The 20690-nt window shown below is 41.5% G+C and overlaps 1 protein-coding gene across 1 annotated transcript in view; it reads right to left on the bottom strand.

Annotated features, from left to right (window-relative positions):
• Positions 1–1362: 1362 nt before the first annotated feature.
• Positions 1363–20690, bottom strand: part of BMAL2 (basic helix-loop-helix ARNT like 2) — a 209236-nt gene continuing 189908 nt past the window's right edge. The window contains exons 14-17 of the mRNA XM_078654606.1: positions 15494–15602; positions 9533–9596; positions 8404–8512; positions 1363–3552 (exon numbers count right to left, since the gene is read on the bottom strand). Coding sequence (XP_078510732.1) covers positions 3416–3552; positions 8404–8512; positions 9533–9596; positions 15494–15602 — 419 coding nt within the window. The 3' untranslated portion in view covers positions 1363–3415. The remainder of the gene's footprint in view (positions 3553–8403; positions 8513–9532; positions 9597–15493; positions 15603–20690) is intronic.

Genomic DNA, 20690 nt, shown 5'->3' with positions numbered 1-20690 from the left:
GTGATTTGCCTGTGATGTCTCTCGCTTCAATGGGCATACACTCTGCTCATTTACTTGGCTGGTCGCCTAGATGGCCTACATTTGTGTTAACTTTAAAGAACCCTTCTCAATAGCTGGTGCTCTTAATCAAAAATAACCAAAGACAATAATGAATTCCAGCATGCTTTTGACAGCTATCTTAATATGTAATTTCTAGGAAATTTTACATGACTTACGGTTGGGATTCACATTAAAATGTGTACTAAAGACAGTACCTCAAGTACCAAAATCACACAGAACATTGATGTTTTCACTCTGCGAAACTGCACAACACAAAGCATTACAGTGTAAGTGCACTATATGAATATGGTGCAGAGTCATTTTTTTACTGTTTGTTGAGCTCTGCAGTTTTGGAGGCAGCGATATGCAATTCCTAATAAATCTGGGCTATGGAACCTAGTACATCTAATTAAACTATTTTACCATTCATTTAGTAGAACTCTTCTCATGTTTATATAAATTACTATCATGTCAATGAAAAATATTGTATTTTAGCAGTGGTAAATGGATGTAGGTAATTGTAGGATCTGCATCTCACATTGTAGATTGATTTTGATGTACCAGGTTTAGATCAAGCTATTACTGCCCCAATGGCTTTAGTTCCATCTCGTTTGAAGATAATGTGTTAAATCTACAGCAAAATCTTTCAAAGTAGGACTGTACTTCCTAAGAGGAAATAAACCCTTTTCACAATATTCACATAGAAACCAAATAGGGTTATGCAGCTTAAACATAGGTATGCCCTCAAGTGATGGAAATTACAACCTGGTGTTGTAGGTTTTTTCTCTGGGAAAGGTCATGTTTTGGTAAGATCAATTTGTTTTTTTAATAATTGTTTCAATGTGGTTGTGTATCATTTGATCACAAATGGCTCTCTTTTCACTACATTCTGGTATTTATAGATATTATATTTGTAAGCGTTATGGTCATCTTTCCCTTTGAAGCAAAAGGAAACTTTTCAAACACGTACCACGTAGGTCTTACACTTGAAAAGTTAATAAATCAATGCCTTCCCAGCCAGATATACCCCGCCATATTATGAGTGTGGGTGTATCGCACCGCTTTTCCGCCGGTCGGCAATTGTTCCGATTGCCGGCCAGGCGGACTTGGGCCTCAATATGGTGGCGCATATTAGGATGCAGGGTGTCACAGGCCGGCGGGAAATTGCTTTGGGTGTCCGTTGCGGGCCCCTAGAGGGTGAGGCATGGGGGATCCCCCACATTGCCATGCACAAGGTGGCAGGCACCGCACGGTGCCTGGCACGTTGTGCATGGCAATGCACAACAAGGCACTTTGGCATTGCGGGGGTGGCACCCGCCTCAAATGTCAAATATGCGGAACGCGACCGCCAGGGTGGTGGACGCATCCTAATTAGCGGTGCGGGACCGCCGCACGTATGGCGGCCGGTCCCAGCACCGCGAGGATGGCGGGCGGACATCCTAATCAGCCCCTGTGTGTCCTTTCCAGCACATGGTCAACACTAGGACTTCACGGTTTGTTCAGAGGAGCGACTGCATGCTTTGGGTATTTAGTAAATTATGAGCTGCTTAGCTTTGACATTTCTGGTATTGCCCGGATTAAAAGACAAAAGACAATACATAAATAGGAGGAAAAGGTTCAGAGCATAGGCTATAGTAAGCCAGATTATCCATTAAATAGGGTGTAAAATGTTGGTCTTAAATAGAAATAACTGGTGCTAAGTTCACTCTCTACTGAGGCACAATCATGTAACTGGGTCTACCCTATTCAACGTGGCATGAATGCATTTAGAAAGAGTAGCTACACTAAGATAGCTTGGGTATATACAAATATGTTTTTAAAACTAATTGGCACAATTTTGTGTGGGTATTAGAACAACTGTAAATAGAAACAAGCTATTGAAATCAGAGTTGTGGGCATGTTTTTTTTGGATTCTATTATCTTTCACTGTGCAAGTTATTTGTTAAATTACATTAAAATGCACAACAAATACAATATAGTGAGAGGAGAAATGCTTGTGCAAATCACGATTAGAACAATACTGCAGAAAGATTGCAACTTTCATCACTGAATAACAATAGGCACAGAAGCTCCCCCAGGCTTTTGACCAAACACCATACTTTTCCTGGGTGCATCTCTTCATTAGTTATCATATTTTGGAGAAGGCTCTCTCTAAGTGGCAGTAGTGCTATTAGCGCTAAAGAGCTCTGAATAGGCTTACATTAAATGAACCTCAACACACGGTAAGTACCACACCTAATGCACAGTGTGCGTCTTTTGGTTTAACAGAGGTTTCTGACTTGGAATTCGCAAACTATTACACCTGGGAATCTGTGACTACTGCATCTTTCCGTAAGCAACTGGATACATAAACATTTGAACATTCATCAGTGTACATTTCCACATACGTCAATGTAATGCACCAGTGGACAGGCACTGATCTTTTTTCTTTCTCCTCGGCGCAAAAAATATTTTCTCACGGAAGAAACCATTTCTCACGAACCTCACAATTTTCATGCTGTTACCTCCCTGTTTTCATGGAGGAAAAACTAATTGCAAAACGTTCGCGCACACCCATAAACTTGCAAGTGTGTAGACTTTTACAACCTTTTGGCTGTGTCCCCTCCTCTGAATGAATCTGTGAGGAGATAATACTCTAAACTAATATTATTCATAATGGGGGGGTGGGGGCGTTGAAAGGCAAATATATTGATTTATGGGTACAAATTAATGTAGTGTGAATCACTAATATGAATCTTTATTCATACTTCACCTAAAGTCACCTACATGCACTAATGTGTTTGTGAATCGGGTCCATTGAGCAAAATCATGATTGTCTTGATCATCAGGTGTGGTTAGCAGGTCAGCTACCTCATAATATTGACAATAATTCTAAATAATACCTAGAAATGTAGTTTGCAAACATTCAGGTATTGCCAAGAGCAGTAGTTAAGTATTGCCTAATTCGTTATAAACAAACAAGATCACTGGCTGGATTGCATAAACTCCCTGGGTGGGGCTAGTTCTACAATAAAAAATACACACATTCATTTTTGATGTTTAAAACAACAATGACGTCCACAACAATAAATGGAGCAAAATAGGCCACAGTGTACAAATATGTAAGAAGGTGATATATATATATATATCCTTGCGGCAAATTGGCATAGCCTGGGCATATTAGGCAATCCGGCCAGAATATTTTCCTCAAAATAAAGTCCTAAAAGACGCATTTGTGAACAAATTTTAAAACTTCAGAAGTATACAATTCTGTAGACATGGTTGTAAATGAAAAACAATCCTTAAAATAAATACAGTACGTGAGAATATTGTGCACTAAAGGCTTTCACATTCATCATGATCTCGAATATAAATTAATAAAAAAAAAAAAAATGAGCTAGAAGGTCCACTGCATATCACTGAGGTCCACCGGGTCCCCTAGGCCACCTTCGGCTTCTAAGTAGTTCATGATGGCAGCCATTGCAGTCTCATCATTTTCACACATTGTGTCAAGGTCTAGCTGCGAAGTATCACCTAAAAAACACAAACTGAAGTCACAAATTGTACCTCACCAAAGGTTTACAAAAAACAATGTTTTTAGATTTTTTTTAACTTTTTCCCCTTCGAGTTTTCTGGAGGCCATGTCCGCTTACTTGCATACCTTCAACCTAACAGACTCAGAAAGAGTGCTTTTCAATTGGATTCCATACACTAGTAAGTCTGGATGGGTGGCAGCATTCCAATTTACATGTTACTGAAGGAGAATGCTGCCCACAGAAAGCCTCACACTCCTGAATCCACTCCTGTATCTTTTGCCTCGGTCACGCTGAACTACCTAGACCACAAGTCGCCCCTTGATGCCTCCTGAAAGAATGGTTCATGAAACTTGCAAACCAGTGAAGTGGCTGAATACGTTTTGCATCTCTGCTTTACTAGCATTAATGCATAAAAATGCAACACTTTCAAACCCCTATTCTAGGCCCAACTTTACTTTTGTGAACTTCCTCAAATCCTCAGTTTTTCTGTGAGCCAGCGTACTGCATAGGTTTACCTAATAGACATAAAACATCATATTGAGGCACGGGACCTAGAAAGCCACTCCTGTAGAAAAGAAGGAATGAAAGAAAAAAGAAAAGCAGGAAAGAAGGAATGAAAGGAAAGAAGGATGTAAAAGAGAAGGAATGAAAGGAAAGAAGGAATGAAAGGAAAAAAGAAAGAAAGAAGGAATCAATGAAAGAAAGGAAGAAAAGAAAAGAGGAGAGAGAAGGAAAGAGGAATGAAAGAATACAATAAAGAAGAAGGAAAGAGAAACAAAGAAAGAAGGGAAGAAAGAAAGAAAGACAGTGGGAAAGAAAAAAAATGTTGCAAATGCTGCAAATTAAATACAATAAGGCTGGTTTTCTTCCTGGGCAAAGTTCATTAAAGTACTATTGGTGAAATTGAGGAAAGAATAAATGTGTTCTAGAAACTCCTCATTAATTTGGGCTTTTGTCTGGCTAAACGGGAATTAGCCCTTAAATGGGACACCACAATTACACCGAAGGCGTCAGACATTAACATTTGCTACGAATGAGAAAAGATGATATACAAACGTAGAGCTTGGCTCAAAAAAGTCGATAGAATTTGGAGCAGTTGGGCGGGGGAAAACCAACTAAAGACTGAAGATCACAGGAGAAACATAGAGGGTGCATGGGAATGGCCCTGGCTACACACAGACAACCAAAATGAGAATAAGGACAAGTGGCGTTTGAAATTTGGCCTGTGAAGTAGCTACCACCACCATAGGAAATATTACTGAGGAAAGAGGTGGCCCTAGAGGGCGGGGGAAGGAAGGGACGGGAATAAACGACAACTGTAATAATGGGTTGCCAGTTAAAGCACGTTATGATAAACTCAATAAAACACTATACAAAAAAATGAATAAACGTGTTCTTAAGAATTGTTCGCTTGTATGATATTGAAACTTTCAATAACATAATACAAATTCGTTTCAAATGGGGACAATCTGTGATGCTGTGAAATACCAGCAGTCAAACAGTAAAATAAAGGACACTCCAAAAGGAATCACTGGCAGGAGCCAGGAACTGTCAGAGCATGGGATGTGGCCTGTGCTCACATCTGGTATAGAGTCCTACTGTCACATGAGACTCTAAACAACAAGGCAACATCAATGTTATACTTTTTTTTTAAAACATTTGCACAGAGGGGAACTAGCTGGTGTGTGGATGTGCTCCTTGCGAAAGAGTAAAATGCTCCAACTCAAAGTGAAGTTATCCAGTGGCTGAAGCTGTAACCATGTCCGTTGTTGTATGTTGTAGTGGGTGGAAACAAAATGTTAACACACCACAAAATGGTGAAATGGAGAAATCTAGCTGAAAGCCCCTTTAAACAACTATATTGTACATATATGTGTTTTAAAATCAAAAGGTCTTGGCTAACGCCAGACCGAAAAAGGAGAATGATACCCTTAAAAGTGGTATTGCTATTCGTAAAAAGGAACTAAACTGTGTTGAATCAACCAATGATGAAACTTGCGGAGAGTCATTAGTAATTCTGAAAGAGGTCAAATCTCTGGCCAGGAAATTTCCCTGAGTGTGAGACCATCGCAGGATTAGCAAGAGACACACTTTGAAACACTCCTCATAAAAGCGAGCAATAATACACCACTGAAATAATCTGAGCCAACAGATATCCTTAGAAGTAAATTTACATTTTCCAGAGGTATTTTTTCTCTTCCTCACAGATCAAAAACGAAGAACGAAAAGATATTCATAACAAATTTCCTGTGTAGAAACCTATTGCTGTGTACACAATTCCTCAACTGAGATGCTTGAGAATCTCAAAGTTTACCAAAGGTCTAAATCCTCACAATATCACATTGATGCTTGAGCTAAGCCTTTCATCAAACTCTTACAAACATGTAAGATAATCTTACATTTGTCTCTGTAGATGGAATGATTTTAACAAGGACATGTCTACAGTGGTACAGTGGAGATTTGTTCTTGCAAAAGGAATAAACACGTTAGAAGAAAACAGCAATCAGCTAAGATTCCCCATTGATGGTATATTATTAGGTCTGAACTGGTAAGGAGGACATAATTTACAAGAGGGTTTTCTTTCTAACAATAAACTGGTATTGCATGTTTACTTATTTGCTTTGATTAAGATATTAATGATAATTGCTACACTTTATGTAGTACACATGGCAAATATAAAGGTTTCCAGATTTTCATAAAGGGTGCTATTATTAACTAATCATTTTATCAATCTGGAATGGATGAGAGGCTGAGTGGCACAAGCTGGATCTAAACCTCTGAACATCAGGGTACACACAGATCTCTGAAGTAGATGGGTTACCTTGTTGAGCTATTTTACCAAATTACACAAAATAAACTAAATGCATTTCAATCATTTGTTACCCACTAAATGCTGGGTTTGGAGTAATTACATCAAAACATGAGGGACACAGTTTGAGTAATAAACTAGATGTGCATTTGAAAAAATAAACAACAATAAAGCAAGTTATGAAGTTATGCCGGAGCAAATGCAGAGTTTATCGGATTGTTTTACAAGAACATTGAGTATTGAGTTCTGGCAGAGGCATTTGGTCAATTTTGTTGGGTAACTCAATTGAAAAAGGCATTGCTACTGCTTCAGGTCTATTTTTTATTTTTATGGTCGGGCTCCAAAGTGCAGCTGTCGCCAAACAATTATGTGAGCATCGCAAGGGTGGGTTTTGGCTCCGCCCAAGTTTGGAGCCAGGAGTACATGTTTTGATGGGGCAGAAGTTGCCCGCTTCCACAAAAACATTGCCTGCCCTCCACACAGCTGTGATCATTTTGTTTATCCAGTTGCCAAACTGAAATTTTCAGGGGCACACACATGCCCTGCATCTCCATGATCACTGAAGTTCTGAAGCGTCATGGCCAGAAAGGAGAAATATTTGTGTCAACAGTTGAATATTGAGATATTGCCCAGGTGTAGGTGGAGCAACACAATGTTAACAAATTTGGCATCCCAGTTAGATTTCTCCCAAATTAGGAAAGTAAAAGAAGACGCAGAGGTCTTCAGGAAGGAGAAACAGTGCTTTCCTATAATCTGAAGAACTGAGTTTCTCAGTCTATCTCTGCTAGCAAAACACGAACTAGAGGGAACCTCCTGGAGAGAAGAGGCCTCTCTTTGCCTCAACATTTTTAAGATGACACTTAAATTCAAGAGTACATTAAGTTGTATGTATTATGTTGTATACCAAAATCAATAAAAAAAAAAAAATTAAAAAGTAATCACTCGAATGAGAAAACCTCAAGAAAATAAGTAGGCATGCTCTTTCTCGTGTTCTTTTTTTGCGGTTGAGGCCAATTCATAAACACTGTTAACATTACATTCAATTACATTTGTTAGATATGAACTCTTTATTTTGTCATTTATACCTTCAAATGTATTAGAGAGAATTGAGACTGTAGAAGTGTGAGTACTTGCATGAGGATGCTTATCAGGGCATAAATGAAGCTACACACGGTGCTCTCAGTCCCAGAGGTTTTTTCAAATCTAGATTTCGGGGCTGGACTGTTCCTATTAGAGTGGGACCAAGACTGATTTCCATATGATTCGGTGTAATCGGAGGTGGTATGGTAGGCAAAAGACCAATGGGCTGGAATGCTACCCTGGGGGATTGCTAGTGGTTAGACCTGATGCAAGCATTCCTCCCATCGCCCTTTGTATGTATACAAATGCAAGATATGACGGTGCACAGTTGTTGCGCACAGTTGTAGCACAACTCTTTGTGAATGATGAATGTAGTCCTTTCTCAGTTTTTTCATTCACAAAGAGTTTTCCCTGCATATGCAGTAAAATGTCAGTCATAAGAAAATACTCTCACAAGCAGCAATTAGGCTGACCCTTCCCATCCCATTTCTGTGCAAATACACAAACTTCATTTGCCTGCCTGTGTCTTTGTAGGCCCATTCAGAAGAGTTGTAGTAGAATTCGTGGGTGACCCACATCAGGAAACACATGGTTGCCCTTCCACAACCGTTTAGTAAATCAAGGCTCTAAGACAGAGCTCTATTTAAGTAAGTGGAAAGTCAACAGAAGGAAAATGGCTAAATGAAAGTGATTTTGCTACTCTGGCACCTTGCTGTGCATGGGAAAAGGCAAACCATTTCACTTAGCCAATGCAATTGAAGGCTGTCTCCCAACTCCGGTTGGATTACGCTCCTTTTAAAGAAAGAAAAACGTCTGCAGAAAGAAGTTCCTACATTCATTAGGTTTACATTCATTCTGCACTATGTGCCCCTCTTGTAGCAGTTATTTTGTAGGAGTTTTATAAGGCTTACATCATGAGAAGCAACATCTTTACTAATGCACAATTTAAAGGCATCTTACTGAGGAGGTTTTGATGATTTGTGAATGAAGATGAGCACTGTCCTTGGCTCGAGGACTCAAACTCTTCAATTTCGGACGGATACAATTCAATCATCTCCTTCTTTGGTACCTAAAAGAATTTAAAAAAAATTACATTGATCTGTTAATTCGCTGTTTGCTTCCAAAATTGAGCCCTGACTCAAAGCAGTAATACTAACCAAGGTATTTGTGTTGTAAACATGCAAATAAAAAAAATAAAAAATAGTAAAACTAGGTTTGTTTTTAGGTCTTTAGACTGCACAGCTATCTGGTTGCGAAATACATAATATAAGGGGGTTTAAAACTTGCACATTGCCGATCATTGGTTGGCTTTACTGGCACTTTCATTTGCCTGCTACGTATTCAATGACTTGCCTAGTCCATCTTATGTCTGTAACTCCTCCTCGGGTGCATTGCCAATTTACATGGGTCCTTCCAATGCTCAATTTTAGCGAACTAAGTTTTTTCTTTTGTCTTAAACACTCCACAAGAGTGCATGCGCTTTCCAGATGTCTCCTTCCTGTGCCTCTCTCTGCCCTTCCACTCCATGTTGGTCTCCCTCTTGCCTGTTTGCTTTTCTCTTCAACTCGCTCTATGTTGCTCTCTCTCACCCACTTGTATTTCTCCACTCCCCTCCCCCCCCCACCCACACCATCCGTTGCTTCTCCTGTCCTGGCCTATGAAAACTGCTTCCCACTACCAGCACTCTGTTGCTTTCACCCCCCACATTTTGGATCCTCCCACCAACTTTCATAAAAAAATAATGCTTCTGCACAATTTTTGTATGCATGATGTGCACGGTTCCAAAATGACATGGGCGGCCACGTCATAGTTTTATTTTATTCTTCTTTTGCTACGCTGCAGAGCAGGTGAACACACCTCTTAAGATGCCTTGTCTTCCTACTCGACAGTTTTTTTATGCCTGAAAGTATTATAATTATAAATATATTTTCAGTGGTAACACTAGGGAACCCAGGGCATCTAAGTTGGATCTTAAGAATTGTGCTTATATTTACACACTTTACCGCTTAAGACATAATCGGGAGACATTGAACAACAAATGATTGTGAAAGACTTGAGTGAAATGCACATCACATTGTTTTGCACTTACAATTGTGGGGGCGTTCATCAGCAAATCACTCGGATTTAACTCACTCTTGCTTGGAGACTGTAACCTGAAAAAGAACAAAAAAGGTCATTGTGAGCTGCTCAGAATATGTGCAGGCACAACTGCCATTATTATTTTATTTATGTTAGTTTTGCGATTTTTATATATTGCGGACTCAGCCCAAAGGCATTAGAGTGCGTTACAAAAGAGCAGGAAGTAGGTTCTGGTTAACAAACATCATAAAACAACCTATTAACACCAGAAACTATGCCCAAACAGTTAATACTGCCAGGGATATTACAGGATAAGAAGTAGCTAACTAGCCATCATTGTAATTCAGCAGAAAGTAACCAAGAGCAGGGATAAACATTTAGTAGCAGAAAAGTCAGGTTAAGTGTCTCTCAAAAAAGATTTTGAGTTCTCTTTTGAACGTGACATTACCTTGACAATAGCAGGTAATATAGTTTCCAATTACAGACTGGATAAATGTTATGTTTATTTATTAAAAGTAGGGACATTATAACAACTAACATAGAAAATAGTACAAGTGAATTGGTATAGGTGTTCTTTATCTGTAGAACTGGAACTGAATTCCTGTATTTTTTAAGAGGCTTTATTTCCAACGATTACATACTATTGCCACCTTTTGTTTATTTGATGTCAGAAATAAATATTTTTTAACGAATCATCGTTCTAATACTTGGAACAATTACTACTGGAGTAAAATAGATTGTAGTAATGTCAGTGCCTAAACAAGCCCACTGTCCCAATCACTAGTAAATCCTTTTCAAGGTATAATATATTTTGTATTGCCTGGGGAAGACTCTATTTTCTCCATTCCAAGAGCCAACCATACCACACTTTGATAACCAATGCTCTTTGAACTTTTACACTCATTGTTTGACTGTCTAAAAATCACAGCTTTTACCTACTACTGTCTAATGCTCTGAAATTCCAACACAATTCATAACCCTCATGTAGCTTGGCACAAAAGTAGTCAAGCTTAACTTGGAGACTTGTGTGAAGTATTTACACAGCACTCAGACAGTGATATAGTGAAAATACAACACAAGAAAAATCCCAAAACCATTTAGAAAAATAGAGTACATTTTTTTTTAAATGACATCAAAATGCCAAAATTCCAGTCAGTAGAACTAGAGTTAATATTTTTTCCATTTAAAGTTTAAAGATAATGCTAACTGTGGGTAACTAGTCAAGCCCACCAGAACGTCACAAATTCACAAATTCAGGGAGACCATGACGGAGTATCGGTCAGACACAGGTCCAGGTTCCTCCCACTGGATGTTTTAACTTCTGACTTTGATTCGAGCACAGTGTGATGTCACTCCCAGGGTCTCAGCGTCGTCGTGTTTTGGATCCAGTGAGGTTATCAGTTGGGTGCCCTCGCAGCTCTACGTTGTTAAGCGCTGGATCGGGTGAAGCCTTCGGTGAGAAGCAGTGTGGTGCTCCTCCCCAAACTGCTCTACATACAGCCGGGATGTGAGTGAATGGGGCCCAGTGTGCCTGCTGTGTCTCGCATGGACTCAAAAGCAATCTTTGAAGTTGCCTGCGCCAAATTACACATTGAACCATCTGAAAGAGATCTTGGTGCTTGTGGAATTACAGCATGTAACCTGCAACCCTTGATTCCTCGGCCCCCTCAACATTCATTGATATTTTATTGTCCACCTTCTGGTTTAAAACTGTAAAATCCATTGTGTATCGTGGTAACCACACCCTTGATTTGACCAATTAATCCAACTAATTTGTGGGGTAATATATGTGTGAATAAACATTGTGTTAGTACTGGACTCTACAATATAATTAGACTAAAGTTTGTTGATTTAGGTTATGAAATCCTGTTTAATTTGCAACAAACAATTTTTGAAAAAGCATACAGTTCAACAAATATATATCACAGTTTATTTGCAAGGATTTTCTCTGACGTAGAATTTGCACAGAAGCAAGGAATTGGAAAGTAATAGGACCTTCTATGCCTTTATTATTTACAACAGGATATAATGACACCTGGGTCGTTCTCTTAATTGCCAGAAAATTAATGGCATCTCACATTAAAACATCTGATTATATATATATATAATAAGTGAGGGGAAGGCAACTCACTGGGTATAGATTGAAAAAACTGTAAATATGTAAGCCTAAGTACAGCAGATGACGTGCCTGAGCAAGGAAAGTGAAAGAAACTATGTTTCGCTGTTTGTTCGAGAGTGAACCCGACACAGTGCAGGCATGACCCAATGTGGATACCAAATGCTCCATACTTAAACATATATTGGTGAATGTAAACAAACAACATCCAAAGCTTCCACCTTAATTAGAGTTCAAGCACCCCTTTGGAAAAACACTCTGGTCTCTGCAAGACTAATAAGGGGTATGTGCTTAGCAACTTGGACTTGGAGAGCAGGTACCTCCCTCCCGGTCTGCCCGACCACTCTCCTCACATCGTCGCCGCAGGTTCCGTTTTACCCGCTGTAGAGGGCTCCCTTCTCCATTTCATAGGCCCACCGCACGCATCCCAAAAGTTCTAACCTGACGCAAGAATCTGGGTTTACCAGGCTTCTCCGCTTTGGGGAAAGCCTTGGGCAGCAACGTCTCTGTTGCGGGGTTGCTGTCATTTTGTTTTGTTGTTATGATATATTAATCATATTTATTATAGCATGCAAATGCAAATCACCCTAGGGCATCTCGGCGCTGCCTACAATAGCAAGCAAGCATCCACAAGAAAAGAGATTGCTTTGAAATGTGGACGCTTTCAGCAGTTTCCTAAATTGGCAGTAGTTTGTGCAGATATGAATATGCACAAGGAGTCTGTTGCAATAAAAAGGAGCCAGATAGGAAAAGGCTCCCCACCACATCTAGCCAAGCGGATGTGGGGTACACTCCGCAGGGATTTTTCCTTGGATCTTAGACTTCTGGTGGGTACATACTGTTTGATTTTCTGTTGGAGATAGCTGGGAGCCTTTGCCCCTTAAGGCAATATAGGTGAGACTGCAGATCTTAAAATTGTTCCTCTTCCTTACTGGCAGCCAATGCAGAGCTTTCAACGAAGGGGCCAACGGGGGACCAGGCAGAAGACTAAGAACAAGACTGGCTGTGGTGTTTTGAACAACTTGTAGTTTGGCCATAAGCTTCCCATTTACTGCAGCCAGTGGAGCGGTCCCCATAGTCTAGTTGGCTCACTACCAGGGCTTGAACTAACGTCCTTCTGGAGGAAATCAGAAGGTAGGGAAATATTCGGCGTAGTAGACACATATTATGATGATACAACAATCCAGTGGAAACCAAAATATGATATTTCATGTAGAGGGCTTGGTCAATTTTTATGCCAAGGTTTTTCACGGACTGTCTGGAAGATGGGTCTCAGCCTAATTGAAGGGGCCGCCACTCATCTAACCAAAAAGTAGTGGCTTTGCTGAAAATCATAATCTCGGTCTTGTCTACGTTTAGTTGTAGATAGTATTCAGTCATCCAACTTAAGAAAGCTAACATTCCCTTAGCAAAGCAATCTTTGGTTATGGCCAGATCATTATCAAAAGTAAAGGTCAGCTGAGTATCATCAGCGTAAGATGTTACTCCAAAGCCAAAAGGCTCAATAATCTTAGCAAGGTGTGCCATATAAATGTTGAAACGGGTAAGGCTCAAACATGAACCCTGTGGAACACCCTTGTCCAACCGCATCTTGCGAGAAGTATAGGGGGCCGAGAGTGATCATTTGGAATTAGTCTTCTAAAAATGATGAAACCATTTGAGAGCTGTCCCCTGAATGCCAATCTCGCACAGCCTCTTCAACAGCCTGGATTGAGAGACCATATCAAAGGCTGCGGAAAGATCCAACATCACAAGCATAGAAGGAGTTCCTGCATCCAGTGAGAGTCTCAAAGAGTCGGTTATCGCCAAAAGGGCATTTTCCGTGCTATCGTCAGGTCTAAATATGGACTGCGAAGGATCCAGAATTTGATTCTTTTCAAGAGGTGTCAAGTGTTTGTTGATTAAAGCTTGTAACAATTCTCCCAAAGGGGAAACAAGAATATGGGGTGGTAACTAGATATGGTGGTCGGGTCCAAATTACCTCTTTTTAGGATAGGTAGGACTTGCAGGGCTTTCCATTCAGAGGGAATAGTACCCCTTTCCACAGTTCGATGAAACATAATTGAATAGCCCGGAGCAAGATGTCTAGAGAGTGAAGGCATGACTCTGGGAGGACAAATATCTACGTGGTGCATGATTTTGTCAAGTCCAGAGATCTTTGGACCTCCTCCAGGGAGAAGGCTTTGAACAAGTTCTGTGTAGGTGTCCCTTCTACTCCCATATCAGCAGCACTGCTGATGTGAAAAGTGTCTGTAATGGTTGGAGTGTTGAAGTTTAAGCAGAACAGGAGATTTTCTCCTGAAAAAAAAAATGGCGAGAGAGTCACACAGTTCCTGTGACACTAAAAATGCCCAGACGTGGTGGACCCCGTGCTCTCCATGGCAGTGGAGTCAAGCTATCCTGGCTGATGAGGGCTGAAATCCCGAAACCGGTCCTAGCATGCTTGTTTCCAGTCCAGGGAGGACCTGGCCTGGCAGTTGGGGCTGGACTGTTCCCATTGGGTGCAGGGTCAAGACTGATTTGCATATGGCTGGGTCCAAACTAGAATGGCATGGTGAGCAAAAAAACGATGGATTTAGGCCCAGATTTCTGTACTGGGGTGAATGTATGACATTGTTCTGCATTCTGTCCATCAATTGTTCTTTTTGCACTAAATAGAACTGAGTACACGCCATGCTGGTAAAATCACGAATGATTTTAAAAAGCACTTTAGGTAATTTGCCTGCCTTTTTAATTTGGTTAGTGATAAAGTGCTTCAGCGTAGATTTGAGGTTTAAATGATATCTAGACAGAGCTAATTTATAAAAGTGCTTGTCATGTGGATTATTTGTTGTTAAATGCCATGTGATTATTTCTCCCAATGGAAGGGATTACAGCATCTTTTGGGCCCCTCTCTCCCAAATCAAATAATTTTATAAATAAAGCTAGGAAACGTAACTTGAACAATGCTGGTTTTGAAGGAGAGCAGCAGCCATCCCAAAATATTTGACAGATAAGTCTCAGTATTCAAATGTTACTGGAGAAATTTACAATGCGTCAAAGACACTTTCAAAGTTGTGTTCTAAAACAAAATCCAAAGAGAATTAAAACTACATCAGTAACTCAACCTGCGCTTTAAATTTGACTGATCTACACCTGCCACCTTAACCTTCTGATAAATATTTGTGGTATATGCTTCTCACACATTACTAGCATGCCCTGGCATACTCTGTGCTGACTGGAAATGGGCACCCCGCTTCAAGAAAATGTGTCCACTGCACTCATGCCTTCCGCCCTTGAACTTTATTTCGATACTCCATGCACAGGGACCAGATCTAAAGGCGCCACTTCCCTAGCACCCAACGGCGTTTGTACAGTGTGGGCTAAAGGTACATGCACACATGAGTGCGGCCTCTCAAATGTTGCTAACAAAAATCTGCTACATGGAAACTAGAGGTTTAATAATCAACCAGGTCCACGGTGTGAGCTCCTAAGAGGATCCTGCTCTTCCCCACCCACCACCATGAAACTGACGCGATTCAAGGGGGACGAGCCCATCGTGACGCCATGCTGTGATGCTGTGAACAGATCTCCTTCTTCCCAGGTGATGGAGGGTGGGGGGCTGCTTCCTATTTAGGAGAACTCTGGGCCACGATGAGCACGCTCAAGACCATCTCTATAGGAATGGCAAATCAAATTGCAGGGGAAGGACACGTGATGACATGAAAAGAGAATTAGAATAATGCATGATGGCAACAAAGAAAATTATTTGTGTTGAAAAAAAACGTAATGGATCTAACTACAGAAAGTAAATATACATTAAAACAAATAAAGGAAGACCAGCATCAAGTATTTCAACATTTGGAGTGAAATTACCTTTCTAAGTCTAGGATTGCATTTGCGATGTCGGTTCCTATACTTCCAGCACCGAGTATTGTTCCGCTCAACATTCCTGGGATATTAAGAAAGGATTGTTTGGAGGTACCTGAAACAAAGGCAAGTAAATATTAAGTTATGCAGCTTTGTGGTGGGCAATACGAGATGATTGTGTGGCACTACGGTGTGGCTTCGCACCCACCCTACAATCTTGGTTTCACCCAGTGACCCTTTCATTCGAGTAACAATCAAACATGCTAGCCATCCGTTCCAAGGTTAGGATAGGAAGGCTTGAGCTCTGCATGTCACCCAGCCTCAGTGTTTAATGCTCCAATACCTGAGGGTCCAGGGTATGGAACACCAGCTCTGCATGTACAAGCAAGACCCGTAGACCCCAGAGGGAAATGCAGCGCGATGCCTCAAGCCATTTGGCTGCACCGCACTGCGTTACTTTAAAAACAAATTGATGTGTCATATTTACAACAATATGAAGTATCCCTGAGCTCTCCCCTGCGCTGGCGCACATTTGGCTGCCATGCGGCAACGCAGCCACCCTTGCACCATAGTGCAAGGGTGCCTGCATTGCAGGGAGGATTGTTTTTGTGCCGGAAGTTGTCCCTTCTTGCACAAAAACAATCCCGAGAGGTGTTTTTCTCTTTCTATGCATGCTGCAGAATGCGCACGCAGAGAAAGAGGAAAAAACGAGGAGAAATAAAAGTATTTCTCCTTGTTGCGCCTTCTTACTCCTTCCCTGGGAGGCGTAGGATTCTGACGCATTCCCACATTTATGAAATGTTGTAAATCTGGGAATACGGCAGAATTCACAGGTGGTGCGTGGGAACACCCACTGCAACACCTAAGGAACACCCCTTTCACGCATAGTGCTGCGTAAAACGGGCTTAATTTACAAGGCCACGAGAAACCACGCAGGGTGGCTTTACATGGCCTTGTAAATAAGGAGCACCACACTGCGCAGCCGGTGCGTCAAAAAAAGTGACGCACCGGCGGCGCAAGGGGCTTTTAAATATGCCCCTACGCATTTTGTAGATTGCAGTACGGCCAATAATTACAATGGTTAAAAACTGCAAAAACAAACGCCCAAGATATACTATCTTGTAGGGTCTCCATGGAACAGCCCTTTTTTCATTAAGTTAATGTTTACTTGCTTTCATGATTTATGCTACTAAGACCCAGGTTACTCTAGATTCTCCTTGTAATCGAGCAGAGTCTCAACTGTAATGCTAATATCTTTGTTGACATTCATAAACACAGCTGCCCTCAGTGAGATCCATCCACTTCTATTTGTGGCAGACACTGTGCAGAGCTCGGCATAGCGTCTGCCGGCCCCGCACACACGTGGATGCAGAGGTGCCACATCCTTGTTAACAGGGCCGCACACCCTCGTCATCAAGTCACACGAGCTGACTCGGGGTCTCTGGTCGGCCAGCCCCCCTGATTCTCAAACACCCAATATCCGACTGAATGTACAAAACAGCCACCATTGTCACTTGCAGCATAACGTGATGCGTAACCGCTGGGCAACTCTGTGCCTCGAGATCGCCCGGTGTCCGCAGCTCTTCACAAAGCCCAGCTATGAACCCTCTTGAGGGCCACGAAAGAGCCCTCAAACCTAGTTCTACTTTTGGAAGAGCACAGGTCTTAGAGAGCAACAAGGCCTCATTGTTTTAAGGGGAGAGCGACAAGCATGGCGCATAATCTGTGTTTTCGAACTCGAATTCTAAACTTTTGCCACCCTTTCCGACGTGTTTTATCTGTGCACATTTTCTGTAGCGGGAATAACCCCGGGATGTGAAATGACTGCACATGTTGTGCTCTGGATTCAGGGCCCCGGGTCCGGATTTACACCACCATCTGGAATGACAGCAATGGACTGTAGTGTGCTACTTTACCAAATACAGATGCACTGATAATAAGTTATTGCCGTTGAGTTATGCTGTCATAAGGCCTGCTGCCAGACTCAGCAGCCAAGGTAAAAGCCAGGTCACAGGCATAAGCACAGCTAAAGTTTAAACAAGAAAAACTAGCCTGTCCTTCTGATATGTTTTTTTCAGCACAAAAAGGATATGTATGGCAACAGGTTAATTTTTTCCATCGAATAGGCAATTACAGGAAAGATAGAATTCAAGCACATTTATACACTTTCTTAACCAAAGCATTTGTAAAAAATCTTACTTACAATAAAATATATTGGGATATGTTTTTGAAAAAATACTACGAAATAAAAACTCGAAGTTTCATGACCTTATAAAGAAACTCGGGCCTCGGCCTCATATTCCTCTATATGGGCATTGAACTCCTCGATGATTTGCAATATCCCTATAATGCACGGTCGTAAGTACTATATAGGTGTGCTAGAGTGATCCCTTCCACCCCCCGCCCCCCTCCCTGCACAGCTTCCGTACCTTTACAGCGGATTCCATTTATGTCGGGTAAACACAAATGTTTTGCCATCACTGTCCAAAACGTTTCCTTTCTATTATATATTCAATATAATGCTCATTAAAACAATGATTCTTCCTTAATTTCCCACATACGTATTTGCAGGTGATTATAAGCTGGCAAGGTGGTGCATTTCAGGACGGATCGTCCCTTCTTCAGCGGCCTAACGTTAATCATAGAATAAAATCCATATCTACAAATTCTAGATGAAAAACAGCGCGCTCACGAAAATGTACAAAAATCTGAAACGCAAAAAAATAAACAGTATAGAGGAGGCAAACTGCAATTAACTCAGAAATTGGAAGATGTGGATTTTCATTATATGTGTAGCATTAGGCCCCGGAAGAAGGAACATTTCGTCCTGAAATGCACTGAGCCAGCTTATAAACACCTGCACAAGATCACGTGGTTAAAATAAGGTAGAGCCCTTGTGTTTAATTATAAGGAGTTTATAATAAAAAGGCGACTTTTTTTACAGTGCTGGCTACCGATTTGTTTTAAATGAAACAGAAGACGAAGAAGCCTCAAAGGCCCAAAAGGTGTGCACTGGGTGACCCTCCAGTATTTCTTATTGTGGTCCAGGGCTGGTGGATTCGCCAAGTATCACGTAGAAATGCAGATTTTCCAGCGTACAGAATTTTTCTTCAGTGGTGTGCTATACCGATCGAGTTTGATTTTCTCTTCAGTTGTTAGCAAGTTGCTTCCCACAAATGCATTCTCCCCACTTGTCACAAGAGGGCAGCATTAGAGCGGTGTTTCATGGCAGATCACTGCTCTTTCAGCTCAGCCAAGTGAGCGGCAGACACATTTCACACAATGAATACTTCCATAGCGGTAGTCCATTTGTTTCCTGAGTGCAAGCAAATAATTACAATTCAGAGCACACAGCGATTAAGGGACGATTTTAAGGCAGGCGGAAGTTCTCTGCAAACACTCCTAAGAGCTTCTTTATGATTATAAGTGTTGTTTGATTGTAAGTCGATAGGTTGTGCAATAAACTAGGAGACTAAAAAATGGTTTAAAAGTAGACACACTAGAAGGCCAGCTTGAAGGTTAGCTTTACATCCTTCATTCAATATAGTCCCTCTTTGGTGCTAAACATTGTGTTTTTTAGGACAACCACACTTAAAGGACAACTATTAGTCTGCAATGTTTTGTATTAGCGCACAGATTTGTGGTCCTCCAATGTCAATCCTGCCACCTTGACATGCATTCGATATATTATAAATGCAAAATATGTGATAACAAGGACGTAGGAGGAAGACTGCAAAGGCATTCTTTTAGGTCCATGTCAGACCTACGAAGCACACTCAATATTTGTTAATGATACATTTAACATCATGGGCTTAGAAGGAGGCCTTATAAGGTCCTGAGAGTTCCATTTCAAGGTACACCAGGCCTGAAACTAAAAGCAGAAGGCCACCAAGCATCAAGAAAATGAAGTCGGGTGCCAGACTGGCTTGCATCTCCAGTGTTGCTGGTCATGGTCAGGCAGACAGCGGTATGCGCAAGGCTTGATGAAACTGGAGCATACCTGCCAACTCACACGGTGGCACCTCGTCTCACACAATATCGGCTCACTTCACACAGTCTCCTGGTGAAGAGCGGATATCACACAGAAAAGCCATGCCTGGGTTTATTGTAGCCAGACTGGACATTTTCCCACACAAATGGACAACATTTTTCACATTTGTAAGAGGAAAAACCACCACTGGCGGCCAGTCACTGGGCTGCATAATTATTTTGGTTCAGTGCGTAACAAAAAACTTCTCATTCTGCGCCTGTCGCCCACCTTATAATAAGGCACCATGCGCCAGAAACTAACCAGGTCCTGCTTTAGCGTAAGGTCCATCAATCAAATAGCGCTGCCAATGACAGTGTAAGTGCTTGGAAATAGATTATAACTCCCCCCACCACCCCAGTCTGCGGCGAATCGTCACGTGTTACCCATCGGACCAATAGATTCAGCAAGTCGTTCCGCATGCACGCCACTAGTCAGAGACTTTTGACAGAAGAAGAAAGCAGCGTGTCGTGCACTGGCGCAGCACTGCAGGCATCAGATAAGACACGGACATAGTATGTAATGATTTCAGAAGCAATTAAGTATGATACTACTGCAACGTCAAATATAATGGTTTGGTCTAGTTTATAAATAAGCAAACCTGCATTGGAGTATAGAAGTTACCATGATTTGTCTCGGTTCACAACTAGGCCTGGGCAGTAAATTCCGTTCCGCTCGCAGAATTTGGGTAATTTTGCATCCCGCGGAGAACGCGTAAAGGCAACAAATTTCGTGATCCGCGGCTTCGCTTAATTTTTTTGCTTGTTCGCAAAATATTTCTCCCGGAGCACGCAAACAGCGTTCGCGAACAGGAAAAAAGCATCGCAAACGAGCGGAACAAGCAATTCTGAGTGTTTGCGAAATTTTTGCGTGCTCGCAGAGATTTTTTACCGTTTAGCGGAGCTTTGCGTAGCGCGACTACACAAATTCCGCCCACCCCTATTCACAACCTCGCTTCTGTGGCTTCAGTCTACACACATTTCTACGGCCCTATGCTCATTTCGTTATCTCATGCTTTCATCTGAGTTCCCAATCTCTGCTGTGTTTCCTATACTCCTGTTTCCTCTGTGCTCCCAGGCTCATTCCTCTGTACTCAGCCTCTTCTAAGTGCCCTGGTTTCGCTCCATGCCACTGTGTTGTTCCTTCAATCCTTTTTTCTTACCTCTACTGCTCTCT

Source organism: Lissotriton helveticus, chromosome 1_1 (genome assembly GCF_964261635.1).
Source record: "Lissotriton helveticus chromosome 1_1, aLisHel1.1, whole genome shotgun sequence".
Taxonomy (NCBI): domain Eukaryota; kingdom Metazoa; phylum Chordata; class Amphibia; order Caudata; family Salamandridae; genus Lissotriton; species Lissotriton helveticus.
The sequence above is the reverse complement of the archived record's forward strand: the minus strand, read 5'-3'. Positions and strand labels throughout refer to the sequence as shown.